At 44.5% G+C, this 19,472-nt stretch overlaps 1 protein-coding gene across 3 annotated transcripts in view; it reads left to right on the top strand.

Moving 5' to 3' along the window:
* The window catches only part of PCYT2 (phosphate cytidylyltransferase 2, ethanolamine), a 29,173-nt gene extending 9,956 nt beyond the window's left edge, over window positions 1-19,217 (top strand). For 2 of the 3 annotated variants that reach the window (XM_075846131.1, XM_075846130.1), the window contains exons 2-13: window positions 1,926-2,014; window positions 4,612-4,773; window positions 8,586-8,652; window positions 8,739-8,829; window positions 8,911-8,955; window positions 11,267-11,405; window positions 13,029-13,111; window positions 13,188-13,265; window positions 13,516-13,581; window positions 15,268-15,333; window positions 15,651-15,739; window positions 17,404-19,217. In XM_075846131.1, the coding sequence (XP_075702246.1) occupies window positions 1,933-2,014; window positions 4,612-4,773; window positions 8,586-8,652; window positions 8,739-8,829; window positions 8,911-8,955; window positions 11,267-11,405; window positions 13,029-13,111; window positions 13,188-13,265; window positions 13,516-13,581; window positions 15,268-15,333; window positions 15,651-15,739; window positions 17,404-17,506 (1,071 nt within the window). In that variant the 5' untranslated portion in view covers window positions 1,926-1,932 and the 3' untranslated portion in view covers window positions 17,507-19,217. The remainder of the gene's footprint in view (window positions 1-1,925; window positions 2,015-4,611; window positions 4,774-8,585; window positions 8,653-8,738; window positions 8,830-8,910; window positions 8,956-11,266; window positions 11,406-13,028; window positions 13,112-13,187; window positions 13,266-13,515; window positions 13,582-15,267; window positions 15,334-15,650; window positions 15,740-17,403) is intronic. The other variant, XM_075846132.1, reaches the window with a different exon arrangement.
* The last annotated feature ends 255 nt before the right edge of the window (window positions 19,218-19,472 follow it).

Here is a 19,472-nt window from a genome sequence, read left to right on the forward strand (position 1 = left end):
CGATTTGATTCTGTCAAAAAGACGGAACGCTTGCACAACTGAGACAAACGGAAACCCTTGGCACCGGATCAGTCACCATTGAAATCAATGGCGATGGAAACGGAATCCTATGGTTTGTTCAGTTTGCGTCTGTCAGGGCTCAGTTCCGACGGAAAGCTCTGGCTGAACCCTAGCACAGATGTGAACGAAGCCTAAGCAGATGCATCAGTCTTTTTTTTCTTTAGAACGTTCCTTCCTTTTGAAACCACTTTTGACTTTGGCTCAAAAAATGTATCCAAAAACCTGTGTGTGATCCTGTCCTGAGGCCGGGTTCCCACATAGTGTAAATGCTGTGGAATTTCCGCAACGGAATTCTGTGTGGAAATTCCACAGCATTTACAGTAGCGGCAAAGTGGATGAGATCTAGAAAAAATGCAGCGTAAACGTTAATAAATTGACCTGCGGTGCGGAATTTAAAATCCCCAGCACGTCAATTTTATGCTGCGTTTTTCATTGCTTTTCCGTTGCAGGTTTTCCCCAATGAACTCAATGGGGATGCAAAACCCGCAACAGAAAGCCAAGTCTTGCGGCATATTTGCAAAAATCGCAACTCCGGATAAGAAAAAATATAATTCTTACCCAGAACGCTCTCCTTCTTCCTGCAGGCCGGCCTACTGGAATGACGCTTCATCCCATGTGACTGCTGCAGCCAATCGCAGGCTGCAGTGTCACATGGCCTGCAATGTTATCGTAGGGGGCCGGACTACACGCAGAGAAGACGAAGGGGATAAGTGAGCGCTTTCTTCCGCAGCGGAAATACCGTTCTAAAAACCTCCCCACAATGTGTGATGCGATCAGCCGACAAACCAGCATTTGCCCTGTTTACAAAGGATCGGGAACGAGCGGTCGTGCGATCACCTTTTCTTTGTACTATGAACCTAGTGGTAGATTTTTAGAAACTGCGCCACAAGGTGTTGTCAGTACAAATATCCCCTGCGCTATAATTTTGGGTGTATAAATAACCCTGAATATGTTTTTGACCGTCCATGGCTGTACTGGTGGATCCTTCAGGGTGGCAGAGCAGCCTGGCAGCTGTTCATACAACGAAGGGCGTCGCTGACTCCAGACGGAAACAGCCTCATCCTGCAACAGCAGTCTGTATGTGGTGGAGGCGGGGGGCACCTTTAACTGCTGTGCATTGGGCTGGGTTCACACTGCGTTTTTGTTGCATTTTTAACACGTCTCCAAATCGGCGTTCAACGACCAAAACAAAAAAAAATGCATGTTAAAAACGCACAGTGTGAACCCGGCCTTGTAGTACCGTTTAAATAAGAGTGCCTTCCTAGAGCCTCTTTTTCGCGCACAATTTATTTTTTCAGGCCATGCGTTTTTTATGTAGTTTTTTTATTTAGCGTCATTTCGTACGTTCATTTTAATGCACCTAATGGAAATCAGAAGGGGACTTGTCACTAGTATCTCTCAGTAGTACAGCCTCTGGTTTTGAACCTGTAATTTCAAGCGATCGCAACGTTTTAATTTACGATAAGGGGACTTGGCTATAGCCCTGTTCACATTATACTTGAGCCTTCCGTCTGAGGGATGTCTGGAGTATTTCCCGATCCAGGGTATGCCACTGTGTAGACAGACATATGTTGCCCACGTAACCCTTTTGTAAAAAAAAAAAATGTGTAGAAATTATGCTGGGTCAATGGGAACCTATGGATATGTTCAGCTCATGCGCTGGGAGCTCTCCAGGTGCCTATGGTGGATGTAGTGGTAAAACGCAATGTGAACACACCCCAACTATGAACTGTATTGTGTATCTATTGTGTACCTATATTTTCAGTCGATGACTCTGTTCCCTGCGCTTTTCATGTGATGGTGTCAGAGGATTAGCTGGAGTTTTATGAGGGTAAATGAATGAGATTCTCTGTTTTGTTGTATAGCTATGACATGGTACATTATGGACATTCCAACCAGCTGCGCCAGGCACGGGCCATGGGGGATTACCTGATTGTCGGAGTACACACAGATGGTAAGTGACAGGGCTCCGGGCTGATAAAAATAAAAAAAATTTAGGAGCCAAATTAATATTTTTTTGGTTGCAAAATCAGAAATGAACATGTAAATTAACTAAAGCGTTCGCACTAGACTGCGGACTGACCGGCGACAGTAGCGGCGTTTGCACTAGACTGCGGACTGACCGGCGACAGTAGCGGCGTTTGCACTAGACTGCGGACTGACCGGCGACAGTAGCGGCGTTTGCACTAGACTGCGGACTGACCGGCGACAGTAGCGGCCTTTGCACTAGATTGCAGACTGACTGGCGGCAGCAGAGTTTGCAGAAAATAATGCGGCAGATTTACTAAAACGGTCTTAAATTTAGTCAGCTTAGAATTGGACTAAATGTGCTAAATTAATCTCACAGGCTCATATTTTGGCGCGTCTTTAGACACTTTCGTCTATACCAGCTCTTGGTTGGCTTACTTTTGATAACTGGATTGTAAAGTGTCTAAATCACTTCATGAACGGCATGTGCGCCAGAATTCTGCCACATTTTGCTGCAACAATCTGCCCCAATGGGCTCCACGTTCTGTCTACCAGCAGCCACCACTAGAGGGGGCATAAATGATTTAGCTGCTTTTGGCTCCTATATAGAGAATTGGAGACCAGCTAATTTCCCCCCCACTACTTCTCACACACCTCAGACCTGCCTCTGGCTAGAGCAGTACCCCCCACTTCTCACACCACAGTACCCCACTCCCCCTTTCAGTTGTCGTCAAGCCTAAAATGGAATGGATCAGGAGAACATTAAAGGGGTTGTATAATCGACAATTATCACCTATCCCCAGGACTATTCGTAATTATCTGATCACTGGCACTCCCACCAATCGCAATAACGGGGGTCTCGAACACCCCGTTCCACCTCACTGCACCACCCGCAGAAAGGAGGAGCTTAAATGCGACAGCGGTCTAGCATGCGCCCTCCGCTCTGTTCATTGTCTATGGGACTAACGGAAACAGCTGAGTGCTCCGTCATTCCCATAGACTGTATGGAGCAGCAGCGCGCACGCTCGACTGACTCTCTATTCACGGTCGTCCTCGCTGTGGTCGAGCGGTGAGAAGGAATAGGGGATTCGGGAAACCTTTCATGGGATCGTTGGGGGTGCCAGAGATGGGGCTCACAGCGATCAGACAATTATCACCTATTCACGGGATAGGTGATCATTGTCAGTTCTGGGAAGGTTCTCTGTAAGGTTTCTACAGGATCGTTTCTGGAACATAGATACAATTTTTTTTCCCCTGGTTTTTTTTATTTTTATCATTTTTTGTAATTTTTTTTTCCCTAGGTTTATTGTTCTTTCTGGCCATTTTCATTGTCTTTGTAACGCATTATTTGTACCTTGCATGAGAATAATCTAAAGCCAATGTATAGGGCTCATAAGGGAGCTCAAGACCCGATTTTCTGTATTTTTGGTACAGCTCTTGTCACGGTTAGGATTAGTCGCCAAATATCTCATGTGTATGTGTAAGGGTCCATCCAAGCGGTGCGGTTTATTGCCATGATTACCTTAATTGCCGTAAAATGCTGCATTTTTTTTGAGAAACCACAGCATTTTTGCAGCAATTGGGACATTTAACTGCGATTTAACCACATCCTTCGAATATAGCTGCAAATTCCAACAAAATCCCCCCCCCCAATCTAATGTGTATGGGAATAGACTGACCCTCAATGTCTCCTGTTGTAGATAATTGAGGTTCAGCGTTAAAATTTTTAAATTGCATTTTGTTTTCCATAAATCCGACTAATCCTTTTTTATTTTTTTTTATTTTTTTATATTATTGGAACTAAAATTGTATAACTTTATGCCATAGCACACGTATATAAAGTTTTGCCGCAATCCCAGTATCTTTACACTTTTTATCCTCTCCAGTAGAATTTTATAATTTCTTGCATTGGATAATAGCCAATTATCTATCAAGATCACCTTTTCTTAACCTAATACTCCCTGTTCTGGGACCTGTGGTCACGTTCTCCTGCAGAAGTATCGTGCAGTGATATTTAATGGGGTTGTCCAGAATTCGAAAAGCATGGCTTTCTTCCAAAACAGCGACATACCGCTCCATAGGTGATGTGTGTTTATTGCAGCTCAGCCCTATTCGCTTTGATGGATCTGAGCTGCAATACCAGAAACAAACTATGGACCGGTGTGGCGCTGTTGCTATTAAAAAGCAGCCATTTTTTGTAAAAAATTTTTTTGCTGAACAACCTCTTTTGTGGCTAAACGCTGAGCCTGGACTGAAGAGTTTGTAACGTAGCAATTGAAGCATAGTCACGGTCGTGGTGACTTCCATATCTTAATTCTTCATATCACTCCCCCCTGGCAGTTTCCTCTTCCATCTGATCATTGTGCTCATTCTCACTGGGTGACATGTGTTTCACGATAAAGGACCCCATAAATGTTTGATCTGCTCTGGCTTAGAGATATCGTATTCTAGATGAGCGTGTATTTCCTTATAATGTCCTCTGGCCAGTTCCACATCAATGGTTGGGAAGTAAAGTGAACTAGACTGAAGGGATATCTCTCTGACATTGAGGACGGATCACTAATCATGCTTTTTTATATTTAGAAGAAATATCCCGTCACAAGGGCCCACCGGTCTTCACACAGGAAGAACGCTACAAGATGGTGCGAGCCATTAAGTGGGTGGATGAGATTGTGCCCGGAGCTCCGTACGTTACCACCTTGGAAACTCTGGACAAGTATAACTGTGACTTCTGCGTCCATGGAAGTGAGTAGATTGGAATAAAGTGAACATACACCGTAAAGAGATCGTTACTAGCAACAGTCATTGGAGTCAACACTTGGGACTAATGCACCGTGGTTGTGTAACGGTCCTCATACACGGCCCGACATGGGCCATGTAAAGGAGCGCAGATCAACGAGACAAAGGAGCTAGTAATGGGGATTCCGATCCCTCGTCCCCATACGTTTCTGTCATGTCGGCAGCTCGTCTTGACACAAGATTTGCTGCCGACCACCATATTTCTTGCTGATAAAATAAGCCGATGTACAAGCGTTTGCTCTTTCATCGGACGATCATTGCGCTGTTTACACATGGAACGAGTATTCTGTGAACGCTCCTTTGCCCAATAATTGGCCCGTGTTAAAGAACCTTTAAGACGTCCTCGTATTTTTCCGCTAGATCAGCGTTGGGGAATCTTATCCAGCCAGTTAACCCTGGAATTACTAATGACACCGGGACAATTCTCATACCAATTCCAACGCAAGAGGAATTCTGATACATGAGGGGTTAATGAATGCAAACAGGAGGGGCTATTTTTTCCCGTTTTATTTGTAGACTCTGGTTTGGAGTTACACCGGCTCATACATTACACATAATCTGGCGGCGCAGTCTTCAGCAAGACCCATGGCGTTAAATGGAAAATGGTTTCTTTGCAGCAGCCCCTTGAGCTTGTCAATAAGCCGCAGACCTCCGGCTGTTACACAGAAGTCATAAGGAGAATTATTTTTTATTTATTTTTCTCCTCTCCGTCCTGTCTATGATGTAAATGAAGGTTGTTCCTGCTTAAAACAAGTTGAATATAATGCAGTTTTTTAATATATAAGCTTGTGTACCTCAAAGCCAGACCCCCCTGTAACATTCCCACCCTCATCTACTGTATACAGTTACCTTTTACACTCTTCTAACTATTATCACTGGTTTAGACCATTAACCCTTTCCCGTCGCTGATCTGCAGATTTACGGTGGGAAAGGGTCTTTAAATATGGCGCCCGCTCAGAAGCAGAGCGGCTTGCACAGCAGAGACCCAATGGCAATGCATGCGATCAGAAAAATTTCTGATCGTACATTTAACCCTCAGATGCCGGTGTCCGATATGATCAGGGTTTTTACTGCCCCTTTTGCTTCCGGTCACTGATTCCCACGCGGGAAGATTGCCGTAGTCGGTGTACTCCTATAGCAGGTTGGAGTCAGTCGGTGTACCCCTATAGCAGGTGGGAGTCAGTCGGTGTACCCCTATAGCAGGTGGGAGTCAGTCGGTGTACTCCTATAGCAGGTGGGAGTCAGTCGGTGTACTCCTATAGCAGGTGGGAGTCAGTCGGTGTACTCCTATAGCAGGTGGGAGTCAGTCGGTGTACCCCTATAGCAGGTGGGAGTCAGTCGGTGTACCCCTATAGCAGGTGGGAGTCAGTCGGTGTACTCCTATAGCAGGTGGGAGTCAGTCGGTGTACTCCTATAGCAGGTGGGAGTCAGTCGGTGTACTCCTATAGCAGGTGGGAGTCAGTCGGTGTACTCCTATAGCAGGTGGGAGTCAGTCGGTGTACTCCTATAGCAGGTGGGAGTCAGTCGGTGTACTCCTATAGCAGGTGGGAGTCAGTCGGTGTACTCCTATAGCAGGTGGGAGTCAGTCGGTGTACTCCTATAGCAGGTGGGAGTCAGTCGGTGTACTCCTATAGCAGGTGGGAGTCAGTCGGTGTACTCCTATAGCAGGTGGGAGTCAGTCGGTGTACTCCTATAGCAGGTGGGAGTCAGTCGGTGTACTCCGATAGCAGGTGGGAGTCAGTCGGTGTACTCCTATAGCAGGTGGGAGTCAGTCGGTGTACTCCGATAGCAGGTGGGAGTCAGTCGGTGTACTCCGATAGCAGGTGGGAGTCAGTCGGTGTACTCCGATAGCAGGTGGGAGTCAGTCGGTGTACTCCGATAGCAGGTGGGAGTCAGTCGGTGTACTCCGATAGCAGGTGGGAGTCAGTCGGTGTACTCCGATAGCAGGTGGGAGTCAGTCGGTGTACTCCGATAGCAGGTGGGAGTCAGTCGGTGTACTCCGATAGCAGGTGGGAGTCAGTCGGTGTACTCCGATAGCAGGTGGGAGTCAGTCGGTGTACTCCTATAGCAGGTGGGAGTCAGTCGGTGTACCCCTATAGCAGGTGGGAGTCAGTCGGTGTACTCCGATAGCAGGTGGGAGTCAGTCGGTGTACTCCGATAGCAGGTGGGAGTCAGTCGGTGTACCCCTATAGCAGGTGGGAGTCAGTCGGTGTACTCCTATAGCAGGTGGGAGTCTTGTGAATGCTCCCAGCCCTGCTACAGGAAGACTGTGGCAGGTCTCAATAGCAATGGACTGGTTTTGCTGTAGATTGCAATAGTGTGATATTGCAGTCTATGGCATAAGCGATCTAATCGCAGGTACACCCTAGGGGGGCTAAATAAAAGTAAGAAAAAAAAAATGTAAAGTTCTTTTTATAAAAATATAAATCATCCCCCTTTATAATAAACGTAAACACATTCCCTGCGTCCGAAAATGCCCGAACTATAAAAATATGTATCCATTACGGTGAACGTAATTTTTTTTTTTACTAAAACCTAACAAACTATATAAATTTGGTATCACCGTGGTCGTTCCGACCTACAGAATAAAGAGAACCTGTCATTTTCACCATACATTGAACACCGTAAAAAAGAAACTCATAAGGAAATGGCGGAACTGCTTTTTTTTTTTTTTTTTATTATTATTATTTATTTTTTTATCCAATTTCACCCCATTCTGATTTTTTTCCCAGCTTTCCAGCACATCACACATAATAATAAATAGTACCATTAGAAAGTACAGCTCGTCCGGTAAAAATGAAGCCCTCGTATGGCTCTGTCAACGAAAAAGTAAAAGCGTTTTGTTTTTTCCTCCACGTCTTCAAAAAAATCATAAGCATAAAAACGAAAATTAGACTGGTCCTGAAAGGGTTAAAGGGATTGTCTCATCACAGACAACCCTTTAACTTAATCCCTGCAGCGATCAGCTGATCACCTGGTTGCTGAGTCCCCTGGCAAACAGCTGGTTTTCCCAGGATAGTTGCTGTTGGCTTCTCGTTTCCCTGGCAGCGGCCACTACAGAGGGAAAATAATGTAATATTGCGCCATGCACAAAAAAAAAATTCACGTTTGTCAGAGTGGCTTTTCATCCTGGTTAATATATAAGGGTCCCGAGTTAGGAACCCACCAGCATTCAATCTGTCTGCTCTAATAAGGCATAATGGACAGTCATCATTAACCCCTTTTTTAAAGGGAATCTGTCAGCCGTTTTGAGGCCTCAAGAACTGCTGACAGTGATATTAGGGGAGGATAAGGCCATCGTAAATATACCGTTTTATTCCCCTGAAGTGGCGGTCGCAAGCCTACTCTCTGCTCTGAGAGATGGATCTAGTAGCCAATCAGGAGACCCGCTAGAGCTGTCACTCAGAGGGGCAGGGCTAGCAGCGTGCAGTGCAGGAACCCGTGCACATCAAGTGCCCCCTGTGGCGCCCGGGGAAATTGAACATAGTTTTTTTGGTCATGTGCCATAGGTGTGTTTTATAAAGCCCTCCCTGATATCCCTATGAGGCCTCAAAACTGTTGATGGATTCCCTTTAAACTGTATTATGGGTATTTGAACATAACGAGATAAGAAATTAACATTTGCCGGTTTTGTTTTTTTCATTCTATTTTGGCTCTCTATTCCTTTTTTATTTTATTTGACAATTTGATGTTTGATCAGTTCTGCCATTTTTATGTCTGATACTCCATGCACAACCATCTTTCCACCTACTCTACAGATGACATCACTCTGACGGTAGATGGTAAGGATACGTATGAAGAGGTGAAGAACGCTGGAAGATACAGGTCGGTGGCGGTCAATGGCGGTCAGTGCTGTGACTAAATAATGGCGGTGTTTCATGGATTACGTTTGGACCTCGTTTTACTTTCAGGGAATGCCAGCGCACACAGGGAGTGTCCACCACTGACCTGGTGGGACGTATGCTGCTCATGACGAAAGCCCACCACAGTGTAGTGAGCAATGTAAGGATTTAATGGGTAGAACGGTGGCAGTTTTTCCGATCCATCTTCAGTTCATGTAACTGTCCACTTTCTCTTTTACAGGAAGCTACTCAAGATTATAAGCGCCACCAAGACAACTTTGGTAAGGTGGGTAATGCTTGAAATCCATCTAGATATGTTATTCAGATGACGAGTCTTTACGTACCTGAGTCGTATCCGCAGCACAGTCCGGTGTCTGAAGTCTAAAGAAGAAATTCATCAGAAAGATATTAAAGCGTCAGTCTAGTTATACTCTCCCTCCCGAAATTACATCAGGATCGGGGAGACGCTACTGCATGCCGGAGAGGCTCGGAGAGTATTGTGCACGATACCGATGTTAGTTTGGGCAGGAGAGTATAATTGGACTTTTAAATCCCTTTTAGAGAGGATCTGTCTGCTCTCCTGACATGTCTGTTGTAGTAAATACTTGCACTGCCCATAAAATGACAATTCTAGAGTATCTTTTCTCTTCATTTTGTTGTTCCTCTGTTATACCTCCTGGAAAATATAAGTTGACACCTGGTTGTTACCATTCACTTTGCCTATAGGGCGTGTCCCTACCCTCTCTTCGTAGCACTGACTGGACTGTGTCTGTGTTGGACTGTACGGACGCACTCCCTGTTGACCAGGGGAAAGGTAACACCCGGCTGTAAATTTATTCATACATTTCCAGGAGGAATAACGGAGGAAATGCACAACACAGAGTTAAAAAAATAAAGATACTCCTGCATTGTTTTATGATGAATGCAAATATTCAGGAGAGCTGACAGATCCTTTTAATAAGAGCATTTTATAAATTTTCTATAGGAAAAGCATCATTTAAAATCTTAATTTGTGAGGTTAACTACTTGCTGACCACTAATAGACTATACATGTCTTGGCGGTCTGCATTTAACTCTGCAAGGATGTTTTAGAAACGTCCTGTAGCGTTCGCTGCTGCACAAGTAAATGTGCAGCCGCAGAAAGGGAGAGAGAGCGGTCACTGACTTCGAGGGGCCCTGTATATAACCACCCGCCGCCATCCCTGTATATAACCACCCGCCGCCATCCCTGTATATAACCACCCGCCGCCATCCCTGTATATAACCACCCGCCATCATCCCTGTATATAACCACCCGCCGCCATCCCTGTATATAACCACCCGCCATCATCCCTGTATATAACCACCCGCCATCATCCCTGTATATAACCACCCGCCATCATCCCTGTATATAACCACCCGCCATCATCCCTGTATATAACCACCCGCCATCATCCCTGTATATAACCACCCGCCATCATCCCTGTAGATAACCACCCGCCATCATCCCTGTAGATAACCACCCGCCATCATCCCTGTAGATAACCACCCGCCATCATCCCTGTAGATAACCACCCGCCATCATCCCTGTAGATAACCACCCGCCATCATCCCTGTAGATAACCACCCGCCATCATCCCTGTAGATAACCACCCGCCATCATCCCTGTAGATAACCACCCGCCACCATCCCTGTAGATAACCACCCGCCACCATCCCTGTAGATAACCACCCGCCACCATCCCTGTAGATAACCACCCGCCACCATCCCTGTAGATAACCACCCGCCACCATCCCTGTAGATAACCACCCGCCACCATCCCTGTAGATAACCACCCGCCACCATCCCTGTAGATAACCACCCGCCATCATCCCTGTAGATAACCACCCGCCATCATCTCGCTAACTGATCGTTCCCTGCACTACCATAGGATTCAACTGTATCTGTGTCTTGATGATGCAAATACAGTTGAAACTGGGGGGAAAAAACGAAATGCGCAAGATGACATTAGTTATTTGCGCTCAGTTTAGGTTCGGTAAATTGCCCAGCCCTAGGAGTTAGGATTTAGTTGTAGTGTGGGTATAGTACATTACGAGAAGTTGTCTCATAGTCCTGAGGTGACAAATCCGAGAAACTCTTAAAGGGGCTGTCCAGTCTTGGATAAAGCTAAATCATTATTTAATGAATAGTTCTACAGCTATCGATCTGCTATGCTTTGTTTCAATCAGTCACCAGCTTCAAGAACTCTTCTTGCTGTCATTAAATATAAACATTGGGGCAGATGGACCTGAACTGTCCAATCATATTGCAGCTTTCATTTTTCCAGAGCAATTTAAGAAATAAAAGCTGCACTGTGATTGGTTGCTATGGGCAACAAGGCCGTTTTTCTGTCACAGTTTTGATATGAGGCCCAATGTCCTTATTCAGATGCTGTGAATCTGTTCTACGTAGTCCTGCACACACTGCTGAGGTTTTGTTGCATTGTAATAGTATAGGCAGTCTTCTGTGAGCTAAACACAACAGGTGATACGTCTTTTGTTGGAAAAAGTGTATGGTTATGTATTGCTGGACACCATTTCCAGTCTATATTTACCAATGTTGATGGTTGTGCCATGCAGGATGCCAGGGGTCGCAGTCCATGGACAGGAGTTTCCCAGTTCCTTCAGACGTCACAAAAGATCATGCAGTTTGCCTCCGGGAAGGAGCCAGAACCAGGAGACTGTATTATATATGTGGCCGGAGCCTTCGATCTCTTCCGTATCCTTTTATTTCTCGCAGACTAGATTCTTGTTCTTTCCATACTCAGACCCACGTTCTATATATCGCGCTCCTCCTGTTCTGTAACATCTGAGTTTTATTTCTGCGTCAGTCTTATAAATTGACTACTATGAGGCTGGAAACACACCGTGATCTTGTTTTGCAGGTTTTGATGCAGTTTTTTTGAGCCAAAGCCAGAAGTTGGTATAATAGGAATGGGAGATATAAAGGCAGTACTTCTACTTCTTCCTTCTGGACCCACTTCTGACTTTGGCTTGAAAACTGCAACGAAAAATCTTAAGTGTGTTTCCAGCCCTACTCATATATTCACCTACAGAGATGTGTAAATGCGGCATGAGGCTGCTTCTACACACAGCAATGATTCCCTGTTGCACCTGCTAGAATTTGTCAAGATTTTGGTGGAGGCATACGAAAATTGTGAGTAAATAATAACCGTATCATCCGATAGTAATACCAGTAGAGTCAAGCCTCTACTGCTTTCTTACAAGGCCAATGTATCACGTGGGCTTAGGGGGTCAGCCCTCAAGTGTTCATGTATAGAGAAGACTGCATCACCATGGTTGACTGTTTACTAACCTGGATGCTTGATCGCTGGATGTGCACCGGCACGATGGACTTGTAGTCACACTGTGTATATGCATAGCCCACACCGGAGGTCTGGAACCCGTATCTCTGCAGCCTTTGTGACTATTGCTCCTTGAAAAGCCCCCAATGTCACTATCCATATATGGACCGTGACGTCAGGGGCTCCTCCAAGAGAGGAATCCCCAGCCAGAGTGTCGGCAACGGTTTGGCCACTGCTGGGGGAGTCCAAATGGGACTATCTACAGACTCGTGCTCCTCTCCTAGCTGAAACTGGAGAGCCATAGGCTATGAGGCATAACGAAAAACCTTTAAAATAAATTGGCAATTTATTCGATCATTTTTATTCATAGCTGTATTTTGGTTAAAAATAAATAAAGAAATTCATCCACATACGTTACTATTGTAGAAGACACTAATACTATAGGGGTAAAGCATTAGTTCAGGTTATAAGCATGTCAGAAGTAAGATGTGGAGGGGTGGTTGGCGATGTCGACTTTCTTTACAAATTCTAAATCTATCTTTGAGGGCGGATTTACACGAACGTGATTTACGTCCGTGCAACCCGCGTGATTTTCACGCGGGTCGCACGGACCTATACAAGTCTATGGGGCAGTGCAGACTGTCCGTGAGTTTTGCGCAGCGTGAGTCCGCTGCGTAAAACTCACGACATGTTCTATATTTTGGCATTTTTTGGGCATCACGCACCCATTGAAGTCAATGGGTGCGTGAAAATCACGTGCACCACACGAAGCACTGCACTGCAGTAGTACACGAAGCAGTAAAAGAATGCATGTAAACAGAAAAGCACCACGTGCTTTTCTGTTTACAAACATCCAAACGGAGTGTCAAAGTGATGGCAGCTGCGCGAAAATCAAACATTACACATGGAGCTGTTAAGTGCCTTTTGCGCACGCAAAACGCTACCGTTTTTGCATGCGAAAAACGCACACGCTCGTGTAAATCCGCCCTTCGTGTCCACCCTGTTTATGGTTTTGGATCCTTTATAACTTTGTGCAGATATTGGTCATATAGATTTCCTGGAGAAGGTCCACAGCTTCGCTAAGAAGCCGTACGTCATTGTGGGATTGCATTTTGACCAGGTGACTTGGATCATAGATTGTTTCTGTTTTTTACTATGAGGTTTGGTTGCTTTGTACTGACTGTCTGCATTTGCAGGAAGTCAATCACTACAAGAGGAAGAATTACCCCATAATGAACATCCATGAAAGGACTCTCAGCGTCTTGGCCTGCAGGGTGAGCACAATAAAGAACAAAACTAGACTAAAAATAAATAGAGAATCTTTATCATAGCGGGCTATTGTGTTTGAGCAAGTCCACGCTGCTGGCTATTGTCTTTGAGCAAGTCCTACGGCTATAACCTGGGGCCTATTGGCTTTAATATAATTTCATGTAGTATTCTTTTCAAATGGCAACAGAATTTCTTTGTTGTTGTAGCCCCTTATGGTTATTTCTTTCACCATCCTCTTTATTCTTTTCCATGCAGTATGTTTCGGAAGTTGTAATTGGTGCACCATATTCTGTCACTTCTGATCTTCTGGATCATTTCAAGGTAAGTTATGGTCAGCAAAAAGTGCAGAAAGTTTACAGGTGGAGTAGAACTCACTTAAAGGGGTGTTCCTACCAGAGACATTTATAACATATCACTATTCCCATCGAGCGGATGGGGGGGTCCCCTGACCCTCGTTTTGGACTAGAAGTCAAATGGAGACTACAAAAAAAGACAAGTGTAGAGTAAAATGGAGAGTGTCCTGGAACTTTCTTGCCTACTCGCCATTAATGTCTGATCGGTGGTTGCCCCACCTAGGGGTCTCTAACCAATGTGGCTGGCCCGTTAGCATTTTTTATGCACCGTGCCGCTGCCATCTGGCATGATCAAGGAATTGCAACATGGACACTTTAACTTGAATGGGGCTGATTTGAAATGCCATCTTGCCTGAGTTGCTGTTAACTGCATTTAGAGAGCGGCTTTACAGCAGCCACAGGAACCTGTAGACTGGAGATCATTGACTATTATGGAAGAGGTTTTGTCTTTTTTAGGCGTGACCTGTGTAGGGGTCATTGTGCATGAAGGGGGATGAGGGGAGGTGTCCATCATCTATTGTGAATGGTGGATCCTGTGTTATCTATATAGGGGTTACCTGTCAGTGTAATCCTGCCTGTGATGATAATGAGATGACTGCTGAGAAGTGATCTCTACAGAACAGGAAGGGTCGGTCTATTGTGAGGCTCAGTGGTCAGTGTGAAAACTGTAAGATTTTAGAATTATTTTTTAATATAGATAATGACATAGAACATTGATAAACAAAATCACCAAAAGTTCTTAAATGTTTAACATAAAAATAGGATCTGTCACTAGTTTAGTAATGCCCAATCTCCTAGCTAATCTAATAGGCGCTGTCACACTGATAATTCCAGTGAAAATTGTGTCCCAAAAAGTTTATTTTAGAAGTTGTGAGCTTTTTTTTTTTCTCTAAACATGCAAATAAGGCCATACCAGCCAAGTGGGTGTCAACACCAGTGATTCTCCTGAGGTGGGGCTACCTCAAAGCGCCTGACGCCGTCCTATCCGCATGAAGCTGCTTCACACAGTGTGAGAGACTGAGGTTGGAGGGAAGGGGGATCACTTCAAATAGCCGTATCTCGGGCTGTGGACCACCTAGAACAGCGGTTCTGGCGACATGAAAGATTAGATTTTAATCTTTCAAAGATAAAACTGCCATCCTGGTAGCATATGAAAGATTAGACTCTCCTCCTTTTTCACCAGCATTATCAATGTGACAGCACCTATTCGATTAGGATTAGGAAAATTTGACTTTTGTCTTCTTCTGGATTAACAGCGCAGAATATTAGGCTGAACTGGATGGGCTAATGTGATGGTTTGTTTTTTTAGCCTTACAAACTGTGTTACAGCTCCATACAACAGAGCACCATAATATGGAGCTGCGGGCACTTCATGTACCTCTGCACATGGCTCTGCTTTGTGTGTGAAGCTTAAAAATCTTTGCTCGCATTCTGTCCTCTCCAGTGAACACTATGTCGAAGGGACAGAACCAGATCAACTCTCCTTCAGATTTTGTGGAGTACGAATGGCATGTGACCAACCAATGATCCATGTTATTACCAGGAACAGCCCAGGTGTAGGCTAGAATAGTGGGAGGACTAACCTCGGAAAACCAGGCTGTATTCTTACCGGATGAGGGAGCAGAAGAATCTAATATCATATTCCGTGTTGCAGGTTGACCTGGTTTGCCATGGCAAGACAGAAGTTTTACCCGATAAGGATGGATCGGACCCGTACGGAGTGAGTATCTGGGGCGGATCCTCCATCGGGGTTTCGTTCAGGCAGACAAATAATGGCGCAGTTATTGTTTTGTTTAATAACCGTACATCATCGGTTTCTCTCACTTCGCCCCCTCTCCTCTCACTACTTTTATATTTGTAGCCCAGAGGCTTATGCAGTAATTTAGATTTCACTTTTTATTTTTTTTATTTTATCCGTTTATAAAGAGTCACTTCATTTTCTGCTTCCCTCGGGCTCGCTGCTGGTTTGTGTGTTACTTTCCTCATCACTGTCGCCGCTCGCTATATTACTGTCCTTTATATGGATCTATATTTCAGGAGCCAAAACGCAGAGGTATATTCCGGACAGTAGACAGCGGGAACAACCTCACGACAGATGATATTGTGCAGAGGATTATTAAAAACAGGTCCGTGTGAATTAAACTGTGTAGCCTTTATACATATACTATTAATGTATGTGCGATAATGCCCATAGAGCTGGGCACTGATGATGCCCTTTTACAAAATACAACTTTATTACAGCTATGAGGGATTATCAGAGAAAATAATTGAATGTTTAAAGGTGATATTATTTCGCAGGGTGGGACTTCACAATATGTAGCGGTGTATTCATGTTGTGTTGTAGCCAAAGCAGTCCAAATTGGAAACACACATTAGTGGCCACATAGAATGGCATCTGCCCACCTGAGGTTGTACAAAGGGCACAAGCAAGTGTCATTCATTCATCCAGTCTGTGGCAGCAGTGATTCATCATTTAGGGCTCCGTAGTTGCCCTTTTATATACCTCTAATATATTGACAAGGGGTGTCACCATTGTACAATGCTACAGCCGGGCTCCGTCATCAGGCAGATGGTAAAAGGTATGTTCACACACAGAGTTTTTAGCTGTATTTCAGGGTGTAAACGCCTCGTAATACGGCTGAAAAAACGGTAGCTGTGACGCCTACAAACATCTGCCCTTTAAAATCAATGGGAAACAGCGTTATGTTCAGACGGGGCGTTTTTTTTTTTACGCTGCCGTTTTAAACAAAAAACAAAATGCAGCGTAAAAAGGAGAATGTCACTTCTTGAGACGTTTTTGTAGCTGGTTTTCGTAGTATTAATAGAAAAAACACCTTGAAAAAAAAAAACAGTTTTCAGCTTCAAAAACGGCTGAAAATCAGAGGCTGTTTTTTCTGCATGTGAACATACCCCAAGACTGTCAGGAGAACGACGTTCTCTGAGCCTGTGTATACTACTGATTATAGTAGAGCCAGCAGTAAAGGCCCTATTACATCGGCCGATTGCAGCAAGCACCGATCAACGAGACGTCCTTGATCGGCGATCGTCTTCTCCTTTCAGACGGAGCCATGGAGGGGGCCGAGCGGTTGTTACTCCGATCGCTCGTCCCCATACATTATTACCATGTCGGCAGCGCGTCTCCCTGCTTACACGGAGAGATGTGCTGGCGACAACAATAATACTTTACTTTTTTGAAACAATACGACCAGCAGATGATCGAGCGTTTGCTCCCTCATCTGATCACTGATCTGTTTGCACAGGGAAATTATCGGCAACGAGCGTTCTATGTACATTTGTCTGCCCGATAATTCGCTCAGTGTAAAACCCCCTTAATCTGAATTCTCAGATCTCCGCTGATGTGGCCATATAAATACTTGGCCAAACTGAACACTCCGATCACTGAGCGATTAGATCCTGGAGCTTTAGGTGAAGGGGTTTCCTTATGAAGGCAACACCTGTTTATCTGCCCTATTATGGCATATGGATGCCATAGTGAGGGTCCCGCCTCATGAGCCAGACTAGAGCTTAAAGGGGTTGCTGTGGCAGACCAGACTGTCCATATATCCTGCAGGGCAATTGTATAATCGGACATGGTTTTACCTAGCAGTAACTGCTTATTGCCAGGGCTTAGAGTAGCCTGATCCATGGCAATAAGATGACCACCGTGTCAAAAGGGGTTGTCTTAATGAGACCTCCATGTTAAATACTTATCAGTAATGCTCACTGGTACAGCACAAACATTATTTCTATTATATGCTTGCAATAAATTCCTTTTAAAATCGCCCTCTAGGTTGGAATATGAGGCTCGGAATCAGAAGAAAGAAGCAAAGGAGCTGGCAGTCTTCGAAGCACAGCAGAGGCGAGAGAGAATCGTAGAGGGGCAAGAAAACTGAGACTCCTCTGCCCCGCACTGGCACTACTATCCCCCTCCCTATTCAGTTACCATACTACAATCTCCCCTCATCTGCATTATACAAGTAATGTTCAGTAGATGGCGTACTACCATAACCATTGTAGAATAGGGCATTAGTATCTGTCAGGTCTCCCACACTATACGATGTAATGGGCCTGGCGCTGCCGCTTTTAACTAAATTAAAACAAGATTTCTCTAGGTAATTTATTAAAACTATCAGTAACTTTCCTTTATCTAAAGCTACAGTGGCAGGAAGAAGCAGCCGCTTAGCTTTTATTAGCGTACAGTGCCTTTGGCATTTCACAGGGACAGTCACCAAAAGAGAATAGATAGCAATTACATGTTTCTTAACGGCATGGCTCTGCTCATATGTAAATACTTAGACAAATTCAGTGTGACGAGTCCCTTGTAATGTCAAAATTTGCAAAAAAAATTCTATATTTCTGTGATGTAGCCCTAAAATGGTTCTTTATTGCACTGTTAGTTCATATAATATTAAAGGACCTGTACACTATACCTCCGCTCCCATGATTCCTGTTTCGGGGAGAGGCGCGGCACCATACAGACCTTGTGTTCTGTGTCCCTGAATCTGACCATAGACATTAGGTCATTCTCAACCAATACAAAGCGACATCTGGGGGTATAGCGGTGGTGAGTGCTTGGTGTACATTTTGATGATCCTTTAAAGGGTTATTCCCATCTTAAACCATCTAAAACATATCCATGGGCTATGCCATAAATGTCTGATAGATGCGGGTCCCAGCTAAGCAACACGCAGCTATCTCCAGAATTTGGATAGGTGCTCTGGATTGGTTGAGACATCGCTGTCCTGTCTCCTGGACTGTAGCAGGTGAATGCTTGTATAGCTATCGGGCTAATCTGCACTTGTATGGGCAAATAGTCGTACATCTGACAGCAGATTTTGATCGGTCTATGCTCAGCTTTATGGGGACCCACGGTTTTGTTTCTATTGAGTGGACACAACATACAGGATCCATACGCACTATGTTACCTCTTGTAATGTATCCTGCTGTCCATACAGCTGATGGTTCTGATAAAGGGGAAAAAAAAAAAGTGTTCCGCTGCCCTTTTAATCTATTTAAAACAAATTTATTTTCTTCAGTAATTATTTTATATATATATATATAATTTTTTTTATTTTTTTTTAAAGCCACCACAATTTAAGGCACCTCCTGCGTTGCACTGAAGCCCACTACCCCTGTCTATCATTTAGATCCCTTTAGTTGCACTACTCCTAGGACTCCCAGCATGCTATGATAGCTGCAGACTGCCAAGGTTCTTGAAGTTTTACAATAGCCTATGGGTGCAGACCAGGATCTCCGTAAGGCGCACAGTTCTACTTAACATCGTTCAATATATTGCTTCGAACCTCCAGAGCCCCCCCAATATTCTTACCATTTATCATCTGTCAAATCTGATCTGTACCATATGAAGATCGGTCACACTCCTGTCTGCTGTACTCTCATACACTAAGATCTCTATTATAAATCTGTATTTCATGTACATGCATGCTCCCCTCCCCCCCCCATACACACCAGGCTCCACCTATATCATAATACCCCTAAAAATATTGAACAGCCCCCTTAAATTCCTGTGTATCCTTGCACCAAACTACTACTTGAGGTGGTGGTCAGAGATTTGTGTTTTAAATTAAATGATTTTACTTGTTACATTTTATGTCTGATTCAATAGGGAGGTGTTTGTGTGCCGTGATATGGGTGATGGACTGTATATGGATTGTGTTTCTATAATGAGAATATGGTTCATCCGCATTGGTGTGTTGACAGGTCTGGTTCAGTTTGGTAATACTGATATCTTCTCGCACGGCAGAGGTGGCGAGGTCCTATAAGTTCCAATGGGCTGTGGCTTTCTGTAGGATTTGGTTGACCGATGTCGACTGACACCTCAGATGTTGTCTATGTGAC

This window comes from Rhinoderma darwinii, chromosome 13 (genome assembly GCF_050947455.1).
Source record: "Rhinoderma darwinii isolate aRhiDar2 chromosome 13, aRhiDar2.hap1, whole genome shotgun sequence".
Classification (NCBI taxonomy): domain Eukaryota; kingdom Metazoa; phylum Chordata; class Amphibia; order Anura; family Rhinodermatidae; genus Rhinoderma; species Rhinoderma darwinii.